The sequence below is a fragment of the Rhea pennata genome, chromosome 20 (assembly GCF_028389875.1).
Source record: "Rhea pennata isolate bPtePen1 chromosome 20, bPtePen1.pri, whole genome shotgun sequence".
NCBI classification, from domain to species: Eukaryota; Metazoa; Chordata; class Aves; order Rheiformes; family Rheidae; genus Rhea; species Rhea pennata.
The window spans coordinates 6,064,015-6,088,820 of record NC_084682.1 but is presented as its reverse complement, the minus strand read 5'-3'; the positions used below and the strand labels follow the sequence as shown (position 1 = coordinate 6,088,820).

The 24,806-nt window shown below is 38.6% G+C and overlaps 1 protein-coding gene across 1 annotated transcript; it reads left to right on the top strand.

The window, feature by feature from the left end:
* The first annotated feature begins 32 nt into the window (after positions 1-32).
* On the top strand, positions 33-24,006 carry RPA1 (replication protein A1). Its single transcript, XM_062592342.1, has 17 exons — positions 33-131; positions 557-604; positions 898-976; positions 1,502-1,610; positions 2,401-2,489; positions 7,239-7,325; positions 8,576-8,708; positions 9,529-9,631; positions 10,716-10,784; positions 10,928-11,120; positions 12,210-12,349; positions 14,231-14,379; positions 16,382-16,514; positions 17,559-17,735; positions 19,052-19,159; positions 22,533-22,619; positions 22,995-24,006. Exons 1-17 carry the CDS (start codon positions 99-101, stop codon positions 23,100-23,102), a joined length of 1,845 nt encoding a protein of 614 aa, XP_062448326.1. The 5' UTR covers positions 33-98; the 3' UTR covers positions 23,103-24,006.
* Positions 24,007-24,806: the final 800 nt, after the last annotated feature.

Here is a 24,806-nt window from a genome sequence, read left to right as displayed (position 1 = left end):
GGTGACGCAAGGAGAGCGCGCCGGAAGGAGCGGGGCCAGGCTCGGGGCGGCGGGAGGATTTGGCGGCAGCGGCGAAGCGCGGCGGCAAGTGCGGCAGCATGAGCGTGCGGCTGAGCGAGGGCGCCATCGCGGTGAGGCCTCCGCGCGCGGGGCCGCGCCCGGCCCGGAGGAGACGGGGGCGGGGGGGACAAGGTCTCGGGTGTTGGGTCGGCCCTGCTCGGGAGAGGGCTGTGGGGGGACGAGGCCAGGGACGGGCCCAGTCCGAGATGGGGGGGGGGGCACCGGGTTTTGGGAAGGGGCTGGGAGTGGCGGTGGGGAGCAAGGCCCAGGGTCGGGCCTGACCCTGGGGAGAAGGGGGAGGCCAGGCATGGTGCCCCGGGCCGGTCCTGAGAGGAGGGCCGCGGCTGGGCCCAGCAGTGTTGGCTGGTCACGTTGCCACGGCTGTTTCCTCACGGTTCCCCCTCTGCTGTGGGTCTCCTGAGCGAGGAGGTGGCACCTCTCTGAGTGTTTTTTTTTGTTTGTTTGTCTTTTGTTTTTTTCCCTTTCTCTTCTCTAGGCCATAATGCAGGGGGAGGGCATCTCCAAGCCTGTACTCCAAGTCATAGTGAGTACTCCTCATTACTTTGTACTGTCAGCAGCGACTGCGTGTGCTTCCTTGCAGGGTCGCGAGCAGGGCCAGGCTGCAGCCGAGCTTGCTCTGCAGAGGAGCAGAGCATGGCTGACTTAGCTCTAATGCAGTTGAGAAAAGTAGGTTTTGTACGACTACAGCTCTGCTGTTGGTATCAGTGCTTGTGAAGAAAGCTAAATAGACTGAGTCATTCACTGAAGATGTGTCTTCGCTTCTGAAGTGTTTCTGAATGAGCTAGTGAGGACTAACAATCTGGTATTTTTCTTCAGAATACACGGGCTATTGCTACAGGAAATGGGCCACCGCGTTACCGAGTGTTGATGAGTGATGGTGTTAACACACTTTCCTGTAAGTATGACAAGCTTTGAGATTTTTGCAAGTGTGGAGATGTTAATGTTGCCATAGTTTCCAATCTAACATCTAGGTTTGTAGTGATGAAATGAGTATTGAAAGAGCGAGTGACATAAATAGGGACCACTCATATTCCAAACTGCGCAACTGCATTTCAGTGCTCCTTTGTGAACTACAAGAAATTAATTCACTACAGGGTATAACAAAGACATAGAAATCTGTAGCTGATGTTTTCATAACAGTGGCTTTGAAGTAGTTTAATCATCTAACTTCTTTAATGTATTCTGGCTATCATTGCCTGATTAAGTCCCCTAAGTTTGGGAAACAAATCCTTATTTTATGTTCTGAGTGCTGGTGAATTGTTAGCTGTTACACTATTTCCTGCCCCATAATTAATGGGGCAAGCTGTGGATCTAATGTAACACCAGTAGACTGACTGGAAAAGTTGTGGCCATGCATGGTAGCCCCTCTTAAGGCTGGCATGTGGTAATTGTTTCAATATTTTTCTTCTACTTTTTGCAGCCTTCATGTTGGCAACACAGCTGAACTCTCTTGTGGAAGAGGAGCGCTTAGCAGCTCACTGTATCTGCCAGGTTAACAGATTCATTGTCAACAGTCTGAAAGATGGAAGGTATCCAGGTTGTTTTAATTGCAGTAATGCTAACGGGTACTCCATCCTATGTGACTAAGCAAAGCAAAGGCCAAGTGCTTTTGATTGGGATTGTCCATGAATAATTGGTCTTGAGTGTGCAGGAGGGAGAATACACAATGCAAGCAATAGCAGAAGTAAAAAATACTGAATGTGATTACAGTGAATGTGGATGTATCTAATACAGTAGTTTAGTTGAAGGTAACCAGCTGCAATACACAGTTATACTGAGGTTTGTTAAAATCCACTTAAAATCACTTGTTGTAGAAAAGAAATGATGAAATTTTCCTGTTACTTGGAAGTCTTTGGTCTTTCTTTTATGAAACTTTGAGAGAAGAAGGACGTAGAATACTAAAAACTAACAAGTGATTTGGGTAAAGTGACAATTTAAAAACTGCAAAGTCTTGGAGAATGGTAACTGAGGTTCTGCGTCTTTTTTTATTCAATGTTTCTGTGGAGGGAGTATAACTTTTCTTGAGTCAGGGAATATATCTTATCTGTAAAATCTGGCTATATTCTTTCAAGCCATTTCTGTGTGCCCATTCAGCATGTTAGCTGCTGTCTTTAATGAAATGTGATACTGTTCTTAAGCCTGTCTGTACCTTGTGAGTGGGTTACAGTGGAGAGCTTTTATATCTGAATCTCTTGTCCAAAGAATCTACCCCTACTGGCTGTTTCTCTTACCTGTATGCAAAGGATATTCAAAGGATATTCAAAGTCTGTTAGATGTGCAGAGGAAATGAAAATCTTACTGTCTGCTTTGTGTTTGTAGGAGAGTGGTTATTCTGATGGATTTGGATGTTCTGAAAACTGCTGATATGGTTGGTGGGAATATTGGCAACCCAGTGCCATACAACGAAGGTAAGTAATTACTGTAGAAAAATACCTCGTCTGGAGAAATTGTTATAATGATCTTTCAGTTGCCTATTTTTTTCATTTAACAACAGCCAGGCAGACATGTTCAGCTTTCTTGTGCCTGCAACAATGATGTCTAGATCTTGAACATCCTTTCTATTTGTTTTGCATGAAATAGACTTTGTTCGTATTTTTGTAAAATCTTCACCATGGTTGAGTTTCAATCTCTATGTGATATTGGGAAGTGTCTATATTTTGTGATATTTTGAGAGCTTTTTATTGTGCGTTAGTGGTCTCTACCTAGGCTTCCAGTAAGTATGCAGGAGCTGGTCTGTGTCTTTTTGTAATGAGTAACCAAAGAGACTAAGATTTTTACTCTGGAAAGAAAACAACAGAAGGAGGATGTAATAATGATCTGTGAAACTGTAAGATGGTATATAGGGGATGAGTAAAGAATGATAAATCTCTCCTTCTCTTCTGTGTTCATTTGATGCTCTTTAGTTCTTACATTATCAGGCAGTGGTTTTAAAACAAAGGCTGTACCATGCCCCCAAACAGTGCATAGTTAAATTATGGAACTTGGTGCTACATGATGTGGGTGCCAAAAATTGGCACAGGTTCAAAAAGCAATTAGACATGAAGGAAAAATCCACCAAAGGCTGTTAAACATAACAGTACATCCTCTGTGTGAATGTTGGGCTCAGGAAGCACTAAAACTAGATTGCTCAAAGGATATGGATGAGATACTGGTATGAAAACACGGCCAGTATATAGATTTTCCTAAGCACCTGTTACTACTCTGCCATCTGAAAAAAGATGCTGAGCTGGATTGGTGCTGACTAAACCTACCATGCGTCTTTTGTTTTTATTATGTTGTATAAATAGTTATGTTCTTTATTTTCATTTGCTGAACTTATTCCCAGGCCAATCATTTTCCGGATGAGTATATATTTTTACCTCAGAGATGTGTTCAAAAGTTGAGCCAAATTTTGGAATATGTTCTGTTCTTCTAGTTCTACTCCTAAAAAAAAAAAAAAAAAGGAGGGGGGGAGAAAAGAGGATAAGTAGCACTTAGATATTTGAACAGATCCATTATTGACAGGTACACAAGTAATAGCTGAAACTAATTAGCAAAATAGCTCTTTATGGAGGAATGGCTGGTTTTGGTCAAAGTGAGTAAATATATTTTCATTACTAAGGGAACCATATGGTGTCAACAGTTTTCTGTAAGATGTTTTGGACAAACAGTGACAATAGATGCACTGCCATTCTGGTTAGAAATCTACTTTATTAACTGAAGTAGAAATTTCACAATTGCAAAGATGAGGACATCTTTCATTAACTTTTCTTTTTCCTGGGAAATTAGAGGGGCTTTTGTTAAACAAGCCTGAAGAATCTATTGTTCCTGTGATAGTTACTTAGCTAACTGCTGTTTAAAAAATGTGTTGACATCTCTGACTTTATGGTTTAATCTCACAGTTGCTGTAGAGACCAAGATTTTCAGCTATTGAGCAGATAATTTTGTGTCTTTTCTCACACTTCCTTTGCTTATGTGATACAATAGCAAGTTTCTTGTGACCTATAGTGTCTTTCAGTTGTTATATTGTTGCTTAGAAACAACTGAGAATCTGGGATCTTACAAAACTGATCTGAAAATATATCTTAAAGAATATAACTTTTTAATAAAAATTACCATGATTTTCATAAAATATCTTTGTAAATTATTGATTTTATTCTCTGGATAGATCTTACTTTTTCAGCATATAGCTTTAATAGATGATAAGGAAACTATATAAGCCTTAAATGGTCATAATTTTTACATATTTAACCAGAATTGTCTACCAGAGTTCTTCATTTAGACTCAAAAAAAAAAAAAAAAAAAAAAAAAAAAAAAAAAACCTAGCACTGAAGTTTTTGAATTTATGTTATTTGAGGATGGCATTGTTTACAGGTGCATGATCACAATGAGTGCACTATTGAATTAGATGAATAAGAGATTTTGAATTTGATGTGCTGTATACTGCATTTTAACACTAATGTTATTCTGCAGACTTTGTAGCCTTTGATCTGGTATTAAGTAAGGTTCTCAGTTGTAAAAGATGGTAGTAGTTTAGATTGGGTACTCTCAAACTAGCCTTTCTGCTCTGCAAGGCTGCTTCATTTGTCATAAAGGTCTTTATATAAATGACAAAGAGTTGTTTAAAGTTACAAAATCTTCTTCTATATATTGACAGGTAGTATTCTGAGGAAAACTTAGCTAATGCTGAATGAATGTCGTAAAATCATTTTGCCATTTTCTTGAAGGAACTTCAGTTTTATTTAAATGATTAGTTCTACTTTTAGTTTTATTTTAAGTTCAGATCTCAAATTGCTAAACCCAGGAATATAGAGTATTCTTTTTTAGACTGTAATACCCCAGTAAGACCCAAGGAGTGAGAAGTTCGCTTTTGTCCACTTCACAATCGAGCAGTGGGTGGTTAATCTGCCTAACAAGGAAGCCAGAGATGCGATCTTCTTAATACACACCATAAACACTTTCCAGGCGGCATTTCACAACAATCTTGAAAATTAAGATTGAGCAGTTTAGTTCTTAGTAGAAAATATGATGATAATGTTATTACTGTTATTAATCTCATTCACATTACTCTGATGTTAGAATTTATTCTTACTGTAACAATTACTTGTTGTTCATGTTTAGTTTTTGTCATTAATCTTTCAATGTTGAAATGTTTGGTATTCTTTCACTTGAACTTGAACTTTTCCTTTCCACTCTTCCTGCTGACACCTTTTGGTGTCCATTCTCTCGAAGTGCATCTTCTCTCCTCTTCTTCCTCTCATGCTGGGACAGATCTTCTGTCACCATAGCAAGGAAGCAGAACCTGTTGATAATAAACTGTTGGAACCACGGGACTACTGTTATACTGCTATTAGGTTAGTGTGTGTTATGTGGCTGGCTTTGGCCAAAGGCTTGGAATTGAGTAACTCAGCACACACAAAACAAATATTATTAAATATTTCAAGTGCTTTTTCAGCTCAATAAATAACTAACAGCTAAAAACTAGGCAGAGAAGTCAACTTTGAGGACCATAAGTGATCTGTGGGCCACCAGCCACCAAAAAACATAATTTAGGAGCATCTAAACTCTCCAAGGAAGAAAATTGGAGAGAGTTTCCGCTACTTTTGTACTCAAACACATGCGCAGATGTGTTAATATATTCTTAATATGTTAAAAAATGCCAGACTTCGGGTAGACAACCACTAAAACATGATCTTGTGTTTCATAACACACAAGTGTGTATTATCCTATTTAAAAATCCTAGTGGAAAAAATATTTGGGATAAAAGGAGCGAGGAAATTATTACTGTCTCATATGTACATTCCTATTCTTTTATTCTTCTAAATTCTTTCCCTTTCCAGACATTTTCTCTTAACAATCTCTTTTGTCTAAGAAGGGGGAAAAAAAAGAGGGGTGTTGAGGAGTGACACTGGCTGGGTCTTGTGAACATCTGAGGCAGATGAGCAAGGGTGAAATCTGAGTTCTCCATCTAGTGGATTCTCCAGTAAATACACATTACTGTTTGACGTCACGCCGTTGCCAGGGAGACTGCTGTCATCAGTTCACTGTTGTGACTTTACTGCGGCAAGTTAGAGAAGCATATTGGTTTTGTGTGAAGACCTTGTTTAGGATTAAAAATAACTAGATGGTCGCTGTTACCTCCTCAGTCTACTGCCTTGCATTGCCTAAGCACCTTGCATTGTTTAAGTTTTCTTGCTGTACTTGTGTGCCATCCTCTCTTGCAATTCTGTTCTAGGATTTGGTGGTTTTGTTCCCGGTGATGTTTAGGGGTTTGGTTTGATGTTCTTTTCTTCCCTTCCCTCTCACTGTCTTCCTTCCCTCATGCCAAATCAGTGGGGCTTTGCCTGCTCAGGCCTAGGACTTCATGCAAATTCATAGCTAACTATGTCTAGAAAGACAAAATGTTGGATGCTTTCTGAGCTGGAGGCAAAATATGAAAGGGAAATAATTACTTCTGTAAAATAATCCAAGTATTTGGATTGTAGATCAATCCTTCAATGTAGTATTTCTCTAAAGATGTCACGCAGCTCTTTCTCACGTAACTCGTCATCAATATAAGGTGATCGAAAGTCTTGGTGTCTACAAAAATATGCAGATATGTGCCTACTGTGGCGATATCTCACTCCCTGCGCTACTTACTGTCATGTGCTGAGAGGGACTGTGGCGAATGCTGCGGTGAGCCCACCGTTCCCACATAAACTATCTTCATATATCGGAAATAAAATATTACAAACACTTTGTCCTGTGTTAACTTCATATTTGACTTCATCCAATGCTTTTTTTGGTCCTCTCTGAATTTTAAGATGTACTTCTGCTACAGTTTTTATCTTAGCTTTTAGATGGTAGCAGTAGTCAAAACTACTTGTCAGAGCAATAGAAGCCTTTAAAAACGGAGAAATTGTCAAGATTATTCAATGCTGTCCTTTTAAATAGCTATCAAACCTGAATTTTTCCAAGGTAGAAAGCAATTGTTTGAGGAAGGATCTGACTGAAATTCCTCCATGTTAATGTTATTCGCTGGATAGCTTACTACTGCTGTGTCTGTAACACCCGAATTCTAGCGTGTCCCCAGGGTTAAAATTTTGTTTTTACGTTAGCTGTATTTCCTAAGAAAGACTTAAGGACAATTTTAATTACTGTGCTCTCTACTGTACTAAATGGTCTTTTTCCATTATCAGGGCAGGGGCAGCAACGTTCTTCAGCTCCAGCAGCAAACCCTGCACCCAGCAAACCACAGCAGCAGAATGGTAATTTGTCAGTAGCAGGTAAGAGTAATTCTGGGCAGGACTTTTGGAATCTGCTTTGTGCAGTGAAAAACCTACAGTTTAAAATAGTTCCTTTCTGTAACGGTGCTGGAAGAGTAACAATACATTAAAGACTAGCTCATAGCTTGAAAAAGTAAATTGTGTTAAGAGGCTATTTTAGGATTAAAAATAAATAAAAATAATAAAAAAACAGACAAACCCCAAACTGTTCCTTTGCCCTCGCCAAGTAGGAGGGAAATAGGAAGGCTCTTTGGTAAAAAGACTCATTTGCAAAGCTATGTGAGCTGAACATCTAGCCCGATGCAATTTTGCATTCTTGAAATACTGCTCTTTGGACACCCAAGTAGGCTACAGTTTGGAGCTGACCAAAAGGTGCATTATCAATGTTGAGATATTGGGGCCAAACAGTTTAGGTGTTACAGGACAGAAATTAATTTGAGAGTACATCTATAAATACAATTTTTGATAAAGTTTTTCAATGGTGAGATACTGAAAAAGACATCAATTTAAATGTCAGTGTATAGGCTTATTTTTAAAGCAAAAAAGCTATCCCAGTCCTAACTCTCAATGAGGCTTTAACCTGCCAGTATTTTTCTCAAACCATTTAAGAAATATTTTGAAATAAAACTTTTATATAAATGTACTACAACAGGAAACCAGCGTTTCTTAAATTTGCTTATGGAAGTTCCACATTTATACACGAATAAGGTTGATGTTTAGAATTAGCAGTAGTAGCGTATGTTAGGAAATGGGTTGATTTTGGAGGAATTAAGAAATGGTGTCATTCCTTAATCCTTTCCCCAAAAGGTGTAGATCCAAAGCTTAATGTACATACAGTGTTTTAGATCAGTTCACAGCTACCCAACTGTTGGCCACTTGGATCATGCTTAACTGATTGATCCTGGAGATGTCTCCATTTCCAGTGTAAGAGCTCAAAAATCTTGAGTATTTTCTCTTCTGCGAAAGTGTTTTCTAGGCTGCAAACCTGTGACCCAGAGTAGAAGTGCTTCTCCAAATAGTTTACAGAAACTTGACGTGGTACCCATATAGCACGGTGAATGGAGCTTCAAGTGCCTACCTACATTTAAGTATAACCTTAGCTTATATGCAGCTTCCCACAGTATAGCAGGAAAACTTCTACAGCTGAATTACTGTGCCTGACCTCGTATTAGGTTTTAACCTGGCTTTTGTATGTGTGGGGTTTTTTCTTCCCCCCTGAAATTGTGCGTGCTTTGCTGCGTTTTTGAAAGGTCCTACTGCTCCGAAGTACCATGCTCCCTCAAAGCAATTTGGTAAAGCGAGTGGTCCCAGCTCAGTGAAGACACCAGGTGGATCACAGTCCAAAGTAGTGCCGATTGCCAGCTTGAACCCGTACCAATCTAAGTGAGTTTTTTTTTTTTTACGGATATTTGAAGTGTAACAAGTGTAAAGGAACAATAGCTTATTTTTACTTTCTTGTGTATGAACCTCTGGCAAATCATTCTTTATTAAGTTTTGTTTTATTATTATTATTTCATCAGTTAAACTGCTAAACAAACAAAACACAACAGCTATACAGGGTGATGGGGTTTTCTTTGTCAACACTTTGACAATCTGAGATTGGCCTTTGTATTGTTTTGGTAAAGTTATCCTGTTGAACTTGATGGGTTTTAATTTTTTACTTGAAAATCAATTGGCTTTTTTCTTTTTCCCTAAAGCAAACTTTTTTGGCAGCTTAATGCTAAAACAACTAAGCAAGCTATTGACTTCAGCTACTGTTCTATTTAAAAGCATGAGGATGTAATTTTTTTGTGAATAATATTTTTAAGTTATGCAAGCCAATTTGCTTACCCATGTTGAATATAAAACCTATAATTGGGCTCTTGAGTTCTAATATGGCTTCTTAGAACAGGCAAACTGCTATATAGGGAAATGCGCCTGAGAAGAGTAAAATATTTGAGGCCTGCTTCTGTGCAGAGGGATTGTTCGCTGTTATATCTATTAGATATTTTATGGCTGGCTTTGTTGCTGCTTTCTATATGACCTTCTCATTTTTAATGGTCTAGGCCATTAAAATAGAAAACTGTAAAAAGGCAGGTAGCATTGCTAAGGTGCAGTGGAAAAATTCTGGCTTTTAATTTGTAACGTTCAAGTTTCAAAAGTTTGTAAATTTAATCTCCTCTAAAAAGAGGACATAGAACAGTGATTTCTTGCACATTTGCAGGTGGACCATTTGTGCCCGTGTTACGCAAAAGGGCCAGATCCGCACGTGGAGCAACTCCCGTGGTGAAGGAAAGCTCTTCTCTATAGAGCTAGTTGATGAAAGTGTAAGTGTTACATTGAGAAAAAGATAATGTATGCCAGATACTGACGAACCCTTCATAAAGACAGAACAGAGGAAATAGTGGGTTGTAAATAATGGTATTATATTGTGGCTGAAATTCGTACTTCTATATTCATGAACTTGAGCATCAGTGACTCTTATCCAGAAAGAAAGAAGTCTTAAATATATGTCATTACTTTTCGTCAAAGTGTGTGACTAAAAATTTTTGCAGCTTCAAAATATAGTTGTTTATGGCAATTGACAACCTAATTAAGTTTGTAGCTCCCTTTAGGTTAAGAAAGAGGTCTCATCTTTGCTTCAATATCATGTTATGAAACAGGACATAAGAGGAGCATCACTTCCCAAATATAAGCTTTCACTTTTTATGAGGAAATCAGAGTATGAATTATTGTAATACTAGGAAATTTCACCTGTGGTTTGTTTGGGGAATAGTATCTGGTTTATCTAACTAAACTTGCAGTTTGTCACACAACCCTCTTATCAAATTACAGCCTTCAGTTGCAAAAACAAATAAGATTCTGCAAAATTATGTTTAGTATAAAATGTGAGGTTAATAATACAACATATTATCATCAGCCATATATTTTCTCTGCATACTGTCAGTATGCACATTTTTAAAAAAATAGTATTTATATCTAGTGAATTAATAATTGTTATTAATTGTTACTTAAGGACTTGACATCTTGCGTAAGCAGGAGCTATCACAATACATCTGTGTGTTCACTTGTAGAGCCAAGTGATCTATTTGAAATTTCTTTTCTTTTTTTTTTTTTTTTTTGCCTATAATGGAATACACTTCAAACTGGCATTAACAGTATCTGTTCAGAGGTGTATATATGATGCATAATTTTGCCTTTAATTTTGGAGCTCTAGGTATATTCATGAAAATTAAATGTGCAATAATTTGCAATAATTACAAATGCAAAGGGAATTTTTTTTTCCTCACATGCCTGGAGCTGGCCTGGCAGACCACTCTGTCTGTAGAACGAGTGCCACTTTAACATCGCAAAGATTTTTTTTTTGCCTGATGAATTTCAGTTCTGACCAGCTCTCTTATTTTTCTGCAGGGTGAGATTAGAGCTACTGCATTCAATGATCAAGCAGACAAGTTCTTTCCACTCATTGAATTGAACAAGGTATGGTAGCATTGTACCTTCATAGACTGACATGAGCTAAAAAGAAGAGCTTAAGCATAGCAAGGATTTTTAAAGGTGAACACAATCTGTTTTCTCTGTCTGACTTCTGATAATATCCTCTGTTTCCTTGTTTTCTCCTGTAGGTATATTATTTTACCAAAGGCAATTTGAAGACTGCTAACAAGCAATATACAGCTGTTAAGAATGACTATGAAATTACATTCACTAATGAGACTTCAGTTGTGCCCTGTGATGATGCCCAGCATCTTCCATCTGTTCAGTTTGAGTTTGTATCCATCTCTGACTTGGAGAACACACCCAAGGACTCAATTGTCGGTCAGTATAAATACCAAAACGAGAAGCTGTAAGGCTTGAAATTCTATTTTGTCATGATCACTGGGGAGGCAGTGAGTGTACAATGCTTTATGGTCTCTTGAATGAGGTTATCCGGTGCTAGTTGCCATTAAAAATGCCTTGGGTAATTTTACTCTTAAGATGTCTTTGTCCTTTTCTGCTAACAATATATATACTGACTTATCTGCAATTTTTTGCTTCAAGCTAAAGACAGCAAATGATACTTGCTTATTGTACTGTGTTCATTGTTTTCCACAGAAAAGGACTGAAGGAAAAAATGTCCTTGCTCAGCACGTGTGCGTTTCATACCTTCCGCAGTCTTGCTTTCTTTTACTATCTAATTATCTCTGTAGTGATTTTGGCATAATTCATTACATCCAAGTCCAAGTTGCATGACTGTTTTGGCTTGCTTTGTGAAGTATTGGGGGTTTGTTTTTCTGTAATTTGTTGGACAGAGTATTCCGGAAAAATCAGAGGCTTGAGTGGGGGCGGGAGTTCTCAGGTTTCACAGGCACAAGATGCATGTGATTCAGAGGCATTCAGCTAGGGATTTTAAAGGTAGATCTATATTGTTGAAAGTGGTTTATTGTTAGGGAGTACAAGGTGGACTGCATTAGCTCCTGTTTCCCAGATGTGCGGACTGATGAGGGCATTAGTTGGTTGTTTCTTTGTGTTGTTAAGACTTTGAAACTCCTTACCTGAAACTTGTGCTTGAACAGCAAGGGGATGTTGGCAGGCTCAGGGCTGGAGCCCTTTGGCAGAATGGGATGGGAAAAAGTAGTACAATGCCTTGATTTTTGTAATATGGTGAGATTTGCATTCATGAATATCTTCATGAGTTCATCAATGAAATTAAAGCAAAAAAGAGTTCTGTAATAGAACCTTCTTCCACCAAAAGCATTCCTATCATAATATATTCAGTTTCCACATCATTTTTGATTATGAATAGGGAGATAGGATCTTACAAGGTAAAAATGTGACACTAAATGAATTCTTCTCTTTGGTCTCTGCTCATATTCCCCTATTGTGACCATTGAGTAATTCTAACTAAATTGTAACTATTTTTTCCAGATGTAATTGGAATTTGTAAGAGCTATGAAGATGTCACTAAAATTACAGTGAAATCTAACAATAGGGAGGTGTCGAAGAGGAATGTGCACCTGATGGATACATCTGGGAAGCTGGTGACAGCTACGTTATGGGGAGTTGAGGTATGTACTCTTACCTGTTTTTAAGCAAAAATTCCCTTGTGTAGGGTGAAGAATTGAATGTGCTGTGTGATCTGAGATGGGCATAGCACTGAGACAGAGTCCTAGGTGTTTGAGAAATCGGGGCAGAGAGGAGAAGGTGAAAGACTGTCTGGTTTCATTCAGGTGTGATATTCTTAACCTTTCTCTGACAAACTGCTGACGAGGTCTGACGAATGTGTTCTGAACAACTGCAGGCATTGTCTCAAGCCCAAAGACCAAAGATAACAGGATTCTGATTTAGAAGAGGATATGACTTGTAGTTTGATTATGGAAAAGCCCGATGGCAACAGCTGTCTTGTTTTAGCTTAATTTTATTCATAGCATGGGGTATTTGTTGCCATGCATAAACTGCTGCTTACCTGGGGGGCTGAAAGGCCATATTTCAAAACTCAGAGAAGTGTAAACATCAGAGACTTGGAGTTGAGAGGTTGAACAGTTGCAGTAAACTGCTTCTTTATTCTTTTAACAAACTACTTTATTTTCCATCTATATTGTAGATGCTTAGGTATTTATGTTCCAGTCTATAAAACGGGAGTGATCCTGCCAGTTTGACAGTGATGCTTTGTGGCTAAGTGAGACATCAAGTACACAGATATTGGAGGCAGCTAAACACTGTTAACTCTCTGCTGATATAAATGGGGTGAACTAAACTTTAGTATTACAAAGTTTTGAGGCTGATTCACCTTGCTATAGGAGAGGTTACTGGGTAGTGATTTCTGGTGTAATCCTCCAAGGAGAGATCAGGGATTTGCATTTTACAGAGTTAAATCTATTTCCTTACTTGTAGAATAGAGGTAATTACAAACATTGAGGGAAAGTGATCCATTTAGGGCCATGTTACTTGCAACTGGCACAGCTGAGGTTAGAATCCATATCTCCTCAATTGAAGTCATTGCCTTAACTGCCCAGATAAGTCGTGAGTTCTTTACATCTCGTGCATGCAGCAAACAGTATTGCTAACCCCCATTCATTTGTGCATGATCCTCTCCTTGCTTCTTAAGTGGTGTGGGATCCAGGAAAACTATACCGTTTGAAACCTTTCTAGTACCAAGAGGTTCTTTGTTTGGCAGATTCTGTGTGACTTTACTCAGGTAATAAACTGATGGCAACTGAACAGCTTTGAAGTGGCTTTATGAGATTAGAAATAGGAAATGAAATGACAACAAAACTTTTTGTCAGCATGTCTAGACTTCTTACTCTGTAAACAGCAGTACAAGAGACATGCTTGGCTCAGTCAAGCCAAGTGAGTGAGTGATTTCATCTTCTGAAAAGTCTTTTCTATCTAAATTTCTCCTATTTGGAGAAATCTCCACTGTCTAGACCCCACCTTCTTTCTAAAATACTAGTGTAAAACCCCTGATGGATGGGACCAATCCTTTCTTTCCAAACCAGTGGTCTGCAGCTTCTCTGTATCAAGATTTATTAGCAAGATTTATTATTCTCTATATCAAGATTTATTTAGCACTGGAACTGTTTGCCCAGAGAGGTTGTGGAATCCTTCTCTGGAGATATTCAAAGCCTGCCTGGGTGCAACCCTGTCTAACATGCTCTGGGCGACCCTGCTTGAGCAGGGGGGTTGGACTCAATGATGTCCAGAGGTCCCTTCCAACCTCAACCATTCTGTGATTTAAGGATTCTGATTTTATTTTGCTTTTTTTTCCCCCCATGATCTCCTCTTAAACTCCTAATGATATAGTTTAAAACCATACCTCCTAAATAAAGTGAAGTAAAATAGTTTGGTTTAGATTTGTTCGCTTGTCATGTTCTGTGAATCATGACCACAAGTTCAATACCTTTTACTGTGGTGTGTCACTAATATTTTCTGTCTTTTCACACATGCAGGCTGAAAAATTTGATGGTTCTAGACAACCTGTGATAGCCATCAAAGGAGCCAGAGTCTCTGATTTCGGTGGTAGAAGCCTGTCTGTCCTGTCCTCGAGCACAGTTGTCATCAATCCTGATAGCCCAGAGGCTTTTAAGCTCCGAGGATGGTATGACTGTTTGTGTCAATTCATTTCAGCCTGCTGTGGAATCTCTCTTTGCTTCTCTACTATTCTCTACTCTGTACTCTATTTTTCTGTACTTGAGCAGTCTGTAGAGTACTGAAAAAAGGGAGCAGAGGATATGGGTACTAGGGTTATAGAAATTTTTCTTTCTCAAAATCACTAGGGACTGAAAGGCCGTCTTTTTTTAAGCTGTTCAATTCACAAACTTGTAATTCCATGACAGATCTTAAAGTGTTGGAGTAGGACTAGTGTATGCTGACCCAGACCTTGGAAGGCAGTGTAAAATCAGGTTTTTGACTAACTCTATTTTCTGAGGTGTTAGCTGAGAGTATCATGTTTTTTCATAGACTTTTTCTGTTATGTGGAATCTGAGAATCTGATATGTATTCTGTTGGTATAGGAGGACTACGTTGACGTCTTAGTTGCTGTTCCTTATCTGATATTCTTCAGATAGCGAATAACACTTTTATCTATGTCAGCAGAGCAAAGTAACTTCATAGTGGTTTGTTGTTGCTTCTAGTGTAGAAAGTTGCTGAACTGTCTGCTCTGAGTATGGATATGGTGGCATGTGATATGTAGTAATAGGATGCAGTGCCTAAAGCATTAAGTTTCATGAATCCTGTGTTTAGGTTCTGCCTAAATCCCCCAAACATGGCTAAAATACCTGAGTTAGCATTCTCCATTTGTCAGCTAATTGGTTCTTCCATGCTGAAGAGGGTTGTTGGAGATGAAATTGACTGTGGGTCTCAGATAGTACCGTGACATTTTCATTAAGTTCAGGTTTTGAGTCCTGTTGGTGCCCACAGTCTGTGGGTTAGCAATATGGGCACATGTTGCAGTGCCCATACAAAATGGTATGTCCTCCCAAAGAACTGAAAAACTACTTGATGAGAAGCAAAAGAGAAGAAAGGAAAAAGAAAAAGGAGTTCAAGTGCCCTGTGGTTTTCTGTAAGACTGCAGGGAAAATATCTGTAATGTAAGATTCTGGCTTTCTGGCTCTGTTCTGAAAGGGCATCAAATCTGAACAAATACCTGATAATTCTCCACCAGAAGATGGCTGAGCATAGCCACTTCTGAAGCCTATCGGTGCCACTTGTTCAGCAGTCTTGACATGTCAGTGAACCGAGTTTTTCATCATCCTTCTCCTAACATAATCTGACTTGTAAGCAGGATAAAGAGCATGATAATTCAGCCTCTGGTTCTTCTGCTTTCTTTTAATACTCCTAGAGATCTTTGTGAGAGGTAGGACTGACACGAGAAGATGTATATTTGAGCCATGAAGGCTGAAACAGTGTCTTACTGGAAAACAATGTAATGCTATATGCAAAATATGTAATAATACGGTGCAGGTTAAAACTAACAGTCTTTCTACAGAGCTTCTGCTCAAAAATGGACAAGATGTGGTTCAACTGCTAGTCGTGTTGCTATACCCGGATGGAAACAATTCTTTTAAAGGCAGTTGTGTCTGTAAAGTTTGGATAAAAAGCCCTGTTTTCTAAAAAACACAAATGCACCTGAATGGGATGCTAGTACAACCTTTGCTGAAAAGCAGTGCTTTCTTATTTTAGCATGGGAAACATAATCTATTCAATGCTATTTGGTTTTCTTTCAAAGCTGCTACAAAGATAATGATACCATGTAATTTAATTTTAATTACGGAAATATCTTGATGCCCTTAAATCTTGTTATCTGACTGCCTTTAAGAAGCATGCAGTGCATGGTTTGACCACTAGCTGGCAAACAAATTGCAGTTATATAGAACAAAGCTGTCCTCCTTTTGTGAGTTTATAATATACTATGCTAATTAAGCCAGAGTATTAACTTATTCTGAAATGCTATTTTTGTTTGTACTGTAACTATTTCATTTCAAATCATTGATTTAAAAAAAAAATCCCTCTTGTATTAAGTACATAGACTTATCAAAATCTTACATTTAGCTCCTTGTGGTCTGCTATCCAAAAACAGAAGTACATCTTTATGCTTCCAGGTTTGACTCTGAGGGGCAGCTTTTGGAATGTGCCTCAATCTCTGATGTGAGGGGTGGACCTGCAACTGGGGGAAATACCAACTGGAAAACTCTCTTTGAAGCCAAATCTGAGAACTTGGGACAAGGCGATAAGGTAAAGCAGGGCAACTGAATATGAGTCCATGTTCTGTATAGTTGGGGGCATAGGGGGAAGCTAGATTTTGTGCATGTGTTCTGCTCATTAGAGTAGTCCAGTTGTTGAGCAATACGTGCTTATTCTTTCAGAATTTATGCAATTAAAGAAATAAATTCCTGTTCATTGCAGATATTGCAAGGTGATACTAAAGTTTACAGGAGAATTCTGAACCTTGTGTAAATAAAGTCCATCCCAAAGCTGTTTATATAAATAGCACAAAGTATTATAGGAGAAAGAGGTGCATTAAGAGGAAGTGGTTTTCAGGGGTCCACAGCTGGTCAATAGAAAAGCTAGGAATAAGACACAGATCTCTGGCATTCCAGTCCAGTGTCCTGTCTAGGCTTATACTGCTTCTTGATTTATTTATTTATTTCAAATTTAAGTGCTAAGCCATTCAGGGTACTTAAGAACTTCTATTTAAAGAAGAAACCTCACCTGTAATTCAGCTATTTTACATGATGTTTCTTGCATATGCTGCTTAAGCAACCTCTGTTTATCTGTTGAAAGACTTGATTGTGGTCTTAAACCATTAGGATGATTACTTTTTGTATGGTGAATGGGTATTTTGTTCTGTGGGTATAGTTTAACCAAATGCTTATCTCTAATACTACACAGTAGTTTTCTTTTCTTCTTTTGGGAATCAGTACAAAAAAAAAAAACATATAAGAAAGTGCAGAATCTTAATCCTGTAAGGGGAAAAAAAAAGTGGAGATTTGAACAGACACAATGGAGAAGCAAATATACTTTATCTGTAGAAAACCTGGCAATTGGAATTTCCCTCAATGGAAACACAAAATAACCTTGCTATAAGGGCTTTATTTAACATAATAGAAGCCTGGAAATGATTGCAACAGAAGGGTTGATTTACAGTTTCCCAATAATCCATATCTGTTAAGCCTTTTAATCCTAAACATCCAAATATGGATACCATGCTTTGTAGTTAATTCAGAATTAGAAAACATTGAGTATTTTGAGGCTAATGTTGCACACTCACCCTCCTAGGCGGATTATTTTAGCTGTGTGGGCACAGTGGTACATCTGCGCAAAGAGAACTGCATGTACCAGGCATGTCCCTCTCAGGATTGCAATAAGAAAGTGATAGACCAACAAAATGGACTGTACCGTTGTGAAAAGTGTGATCGTGAATTCCCCAACTTCAAGTACCGCATGATGCTTCTGGTAAGTAAATGGATTAGAAGAGAGAATGTTTCTCGCTGACCGCTTTCCTTGTACAGTTCAAAAAAAAAGAAAAAGAAAAAAAAAACCCTTTTGAGAGAGTGGGGTGTTAGTGCTTTTCATCCATCTATGGTGCCTGTGGATTAGAGGATATTTAAGTGGCTTGTATGCTGTACCTGAGTGAGGAATGTTTCATTGAGCTGATTAGGAGTTTGTTTTCCTAGTGCTCCAATTAAAAGCTTTTCTCTTTGCCAAAAAGTTGATGCTAGCTCAGTTGATTCTAGTTTCCAAGTGTACTATGCAGTGCAGAGTACAGATGGCCTACGCCTCTTCAGTAGTGAAGATAAACTGAAGTAAAATGGCATTTCTGGAGAGCAGTAATTGCACTTTTACAGCTGCTACCTATATTTAGTACATTCTTTTGTAGGTATTGTTCTGTCTCATGCATTAATGGAGCTGCTTCAGAAAACTGTCTGAAGATTGTTATTGTGATGCTTGCTTACACCATGAGCATTGAACCTTTATCTGTTTTACATTATAAATTAAAGTTGTATCTGCTTCTCAGAAATGCTGTGCCAGGTGGGCATGCAGAGAGAAGGGAGCTATCCCTGCAGTCTCACTAGAACACACAATGCTTCTGAATAATTTCTAACATATAACTTCGAGGAATACATGAACTACTTTACATAACAGAATCAGTCTCATGGAATATAAAGGGATACTGAGGGTACAATTGTTGGAACAGCTTTGCTCCTATTTTCCTGTTCCTAATTGTCAAAGCAGCCAGGGAATGCATGAGGCCAGTACTTCATCTTTTAACTGCTCTTTCGTGCCCTTGAATGTTTTGATAGTCTCCTCATATCATAGAAAGCGTGTAGTATTATGTTCAAGTTCCCATGTACGTACTAAGTAAACGCAGAGTACAGTTTTGCTGGTGTTACCCTTGGTTATTGCCATTCTGGCTTGCTTTTTCTTGCTCACAGCTCATCGGTGACAGCAGAACAGAGCTAAACCTCCATCACAGTGTGTACCAATATCATCTTGTTGGCCTTTCTCTGTGACTCAATTTATAATGTACTGTCAATATTAACTTGCTTTAAATTACTATGACATTCTATGCAGCTATAAAAAGAGCTGTTGCCTTCCAGCCTTGGTGAAGAAAGTACCTATGGAGCATTTGGGCTATGAGAGTTACTTGAAATGTAAAACTCTGTTCAGCTGTAAAATGTGTTTGTCTTTTGCGCTACCTTCTTTGAATAATACACAGCTGGATGAAATCACTATTTATTTGTTTGTTTGTTTATTTGTTTTTCTTTCAGGTGACCATTGCAGACTGTCAGGAGTATCAGTGGGTGACTTGCTTCCAAGAATCAGCAGAATTCATTCTTGGGCAAAGTGCTGCTTTCCTTGGAGAGCTGAAGGAAAAGGTAGTCCATCAGCTTATCGCTTTTTTTTTTTTTTTTTTTTTAAGCAAATGTTTGGAATTTGAACTGTACTTCACCCATTTTGTTGTATGGCTGCTCTCATTTTTTTTGCTTTTTTTTCTGATCCCACTATTAAGAAGGTGTTCTTGTAGAGTTAATTTGGAGGGCAACTTGGAGAAAGATAGGAGGTGTGTAGTACATTAGTGCTGATGCTGCAGGGAGCACGATCTCATCCCTGTGTGCATGTGTAGCTCCCTTAAGTCAACAAAGGTGGCAAAGGCATTGGATTATGTCCATCTAGTTGTAGTGGAAGTTAACCGCCTTGTTAAAACAATACAAAAAGGGCACGTGAAAGGGATGTTCTGTTGCATTTGGCAAGAATTTGATCTTGCCTGTGCTCTGAGCTAATGGGTGAATTCAGGCCTTTCAGTTAAAGATTTTCCTCCAGATGTTGGACTTCAGTATCTCTTACAAGAGCACAGATCATTGCTTTTCCCTACTCTGAAGTTCTTGGCAGGGACTTGTTTACTCTCCTCAGGATTATTTTCCACAGGCCATCTGCCTGGAGAACAGAGAGATTTCCCCCGTAGTTTGCTCCCACAGTCAGTCTGTTTACCTCTGAGCTCTTTTGCCTGTTAAAAGCTGAAGATCAGCCTGTCCTTATCACCTGGACCTTGAGAGACAGGTGATTACTTGTGGCTAGTGCTACAGCCCTTAAGAGGGCTGACGACTTTAATACATGTTGAGTACAATAGAAAGGATAGGCTGTTTAATCATTTTACCTAGACCGATCAAATCTACAAAAAATGTTTTACTCATGAATGCTAACAATATTATTTCTAATACGTTCCAAAAACTTGTTTACAAAACCAAAAAATTCCAGAACACTTTGTATATATCTTTTTAAGTAGGCAGGAAGCTTTTTGAACTAATGTGCTTTAGCCCACTTCTTAGACTCCCCCCCCCCTTTTTTTATTTCACTAAATATCGTCAGAAACTTTGTGGCCAAAAATTATGACTTTTAAAATAGGTCATTTGTGGAGTTTCTTAAATAATCTTTTCTTCTGACAGATTAGAAGGGTTTTTAAGGTAGTTGTAAGCCATTAAACAGTAACCGACAGTATTTTGTTCTGTGTCTGTAGACTTGTCTACTGCATTTTCCTTTCCTCCCACCAAAATAATCTTTTTCCCCTTTCTACTTGTCAGCTACATAAAGTATATGTTTTTTAATTATATGGAAGGCGTAAGTTCTTGAATGGTGTATGAACGTTGGTCTAGAGCACTTGCTGTGTTTCCAGGCCAAGGCTGTAGTATGGCTGATACCAGGGCTCTGTGGATATACCAGTTGTTGGTAATCCTGTTCCTTGGCTGTGGGAGGAAATGATCCAGGAGGGATTGCTGAGTCTGTAATCCTGGCTGCCTTGAGGCATGGTTGTAGATCTCATCCACTCCTGCAAAGCAGGGTTAGTTTTTCTATAATTTGCAGGCAAGAGTGACTTTGGAAATTTCCTCTACTTTGGCTCTCTGAAGTAAATGATATAAAGCTTGTGGTTCTTGGCTGCTAAAAGTTTGTGTGATGTCACGAAGGCTGGATACCTCTGCTCTGTTGGAAGATGTATTGCTAGGGCAGTCTAATTAGATGTACTTGCGCTTTTAAATTAAATTTCCATTTTCAGACATTCTTAATTTGTCAATATTTTCTTTTTTCAGACATGCTTAGTCTCTGCTAGAGTTCAAGCAAAATTTCTTAGTCATTTTTAAAGCTGAAGGGAACTGGGTGGGGAAGGAGAGACAGCAGTTCCTATATAAGAATACAAACTTGCAGTGTCTTTTGAAGAGCTGAGTAGTGGAAGTGGCTAGGTGTAGTAAACGAAACGCAACATGGAATGAGCCCTTGAGCAGGAATGCTTTGTACTCCAGAAGAAATTGGTTTTGCTTTGATACTTTTATGAGCTTTTAAAAATAATACTTGATGCATTTTTAGTAAACTTGTCTTTAGTGTCTTTTCTCTAAAGACCTGATGCTGTGTCCTGTGAAGCTGGCAGAAATCTTTCCACTACTTATGTGTGTATTGGATCCATGTACAGTTAATGACCTTACTAAATGTAAATGCATATGCAAGGTTTTTCATCTACTTCTCTATCGTACCTATTACCCAGACTTGTAGGAAATGTAGGGTAGCAGTGGCTGGTATACTTAACAACATTTTCCGCTCAGTAAAGGTTAGCATAGTTTGTAACAGAGCTGAGAAGAGAAGCCAAATACTTTGCAAAGTAAGTTTCTTATCCTCTAATCCATGCAATGATCAGAAGAAAGGGTTTTTAATATTCAGAAAGGATATGCCTAAATTTTGCAGTCTGAGAACGAGCAACTCCTGTTCATCTTCATATGTCATGCCTTTCTAGGTCTTAGAAGAATCACTATATAGTGTAAAATAGTGCTGCATACATTAAAAATGGCAGGTGTAACACTTGGAATATAAGGGAATTTGAGATGGGTTCAGCTCCGGATCAGATACTCTATCTGCTTCTGGACTGACTGATCCAAAGTCAAGTGCATTTGGTAGATATATGCATTAATACTTATTTGTTTATATCATCGTGAGGCTGTGGAATTTTTGTGGAATGTCAGAAAATGATTTTACAACTAATTTATGCAGAAATAGGCTACTTTTTCCTGATCTCCACAACTTTTCTAATTTTTTTTCTTTTCTTTTTTCTTTTTAATACTGTTCTTGAGAAATGGCTTGTGGTAAAGCGATGCAAATAGTAAATATAGGGTAATGTTTAGTATTCATATGCTAATTAGAAATAATTTACCATATCAATTTAATATGGTCTCTTCTAATGGATATAAAAGCATGTTCAAAACATACAGCCACTTTCTTACAAAGCATCCTCATAAATAGGTCTGTATTGGGATGTGAAGGATGCATACAGTCTTGATGGACAGGCACAGAGGCTGAATGTCTGACAGAGTATTAATAGGGAAAAGGTTAACTCTGTTGGTGTTTGTGGTCACAACATCAGAAATAACCAGTTAAGCAGTATGAGAGAATCTCATGCAGACTTGTACTATTTTCATTCTGTTTATTTGGTTGCAGAGTCAGTACAACTGTGGGCCATTTCTTTTGGCCAACTAAAACAGTCAGTCTTCCCTTTTTTTCTAAACTTGAACTAAACTTTCTTTTCAACTGTAAGTTACAGTAGATGTAGTTCCATCTAAAACTTGATGGAAGGTTCAGTTCTGCCAATGTGATTCAGTTAGTCACAATGTTTTGTCAACATCTGTAAAAGACTAATTTTTCTGAAAGTTTGTGGTGTTACGAGAAGCTCGAAGTGTCAGTGGCTCACGTCTGTCTTTGTCCTTTTCACAGAATGAACAGGCATTTGAGGAAGTGTTCCAAAATGCAAACTTCAACACTTATGAGTTCAGGATCCGAGTCAAACTGGAGACTTACAATGTAAGTATCCCCAAAAAGCAAATGGCACAGTCTGTGGCTTGCATGGTTAAACTTGTTTCCATAAGAAATAGCTTCTTTCTCTAGTGCGCGGAGAGAAGTTTCCGAAGATATGTGCTCACAGCAAGTGCTTTCCATCTTCAGCGCTGGAGCACTGAAGGAGGGATCCACTGTCCTTCCATAACGCTGCTGCCTCTCAGGTTCATTAAACCTGGTGTGTTTCAAATGAAAACAATGTAGCTGCTCTAGGAGTCAAAACTTGCACTGCCCAATAACCCTGATATCAAGAGCAATGAGATACTGAGGCAAAAGAAGGTTAGAACCAAATGCCTGGAGCACAGGCTTTCTTCTTTTACATGCCATTTTTCTCTTTCAAAGGATGAATCTCGCATTAAGGCTACAGCACTGGATGTCAAACCTGTGAACTACAGAGAATACAGCAAGAGGTTGATCACAAGCATCAGGAAAAATGCTCAGCTTGGATGAGAGGGCTGGTGCTGATTGATCTGAAGCCAAAGCTTCCACTTCCAGGAAAAACTCAAGAGATAATGTTAAATTGATTTCTCTCCACCCCATGTGAGACGATTTGGCATTAGTTACACCGTGCATGGTAGTCCAGTGTAGTGGACTGAGTGATTTAATGCATTTCTCTGAACATATGCTACTGGTAGGTAAGATTGCACTCAAATGGCCATGATATTGTAGACTATTGTGGTCTATTAAACTATGATAGTGCTAAAGAGAACTCTTCTAGACAGATTGCCAGTATCTTTAGACAAAGCATTCAGAATGTCTGAAGTAACATTGCTTTCTTGGTATAGGTAAAGCTAAATTCTATAACCATTGCAAGAAAGTAGTGACAATCTTGGCACTTTGACTTGTTCAGCAAAGGGTAGGAAGACGACTGTCATACAGCTTTCTGATACGGACTAAAGAGAACAGATCTATTAGTGCAAGTTAGTTCTCTTCTCTAGAATTCAAAGGCTTTCTCTTTCCATAGGTGCCATGCAGTTGTTAATGCTTGGAATGGCAATATGGTAGAATTATTAATCAAAGACATATCTCTTATATCTGAAGAATATCCTTCCTTCAGGCTTTAATAGACTGAGTCAGATGGGTCTGATATTAATCAAAATTGTCTCTTCTGAGAAAGGCAGATAAGCATTGACTCTCCATCCCCCAGGGAAATCTAGGCAACTACAAAGCATTGCTTTAGTTTTCACTTCAATTAATACTATGTTTTTGACTGATTTTAGCACATATTTCCTGCCTATACATACTTTGTATGTTTGTATGTTCAATTTCTTTGGTTTTATTTGTAGTGATGTTAATCAGAAACAGTTCTTTAAGTGGGGGGAGCTTTGTTTCAATAAACAGTGTTTAACTCCTATATACTGAATTTTGCTTTCTTTGAACACCAAAGACTTCTCATTACTGGAAAGCAATTAATTAGCTTTCATAATAAGCATTCACTTGGGGAAGACGTTACCTTATTACAAACTCTAAGGTTAGACTGAAGAACGGAGACTTCTTTGCCTCATGTTAACAGCATGGAAATGCAGTGATATTTTCACCATTTCTGTGCCTGAGAATGCTGATGAGCTGGCACTTCTGGGATTTTTATTGACGTTTACACAGCAGTCTAATACTAACCAGGCTTTGAGATTTGTTCAGACATAGAGCTAGTACAGAAAACAGTAATTATGCTACTGGGCTTTTCAGTCAGCAGAGCATGCTAGCTCTGTGTGCTCCTAATCACATTAATTATGTGTTCCCTGGCTGCAGCTCACAGCTTGGCATTTGCTGCACAGCTCCAAGCATCCAGGCAGTACTGCAGTTGGTCTCTGGTAGCAAAACTGAAGTTTGTTTGTTTGCTTATTTTGCGCTGTAGAGCTGTGTTTCTTCGTGTATTCGTTGCTGCCCTTTTTCCTGTGGTTTTGTGTATGTCATCTTAAGGCTTTATGCTGAAGAACTGTAAATGCCATTTCCCTTGATGGACATGAAAGACATTATCCTAGGCCCATTAGCTGCACAAACAACCCCTTCCTCTTTTTGGATTCTGAGGATCATGACTGGGTTCTTCTGCTGATACCTTGAATTTTTTATTGAAGTATTTGTTCCCTCTGACCTTGCTTATAAAGCATTGACTAGAAAATTACAGTCTTCAGCATGGTTCTGGATTGACAAATG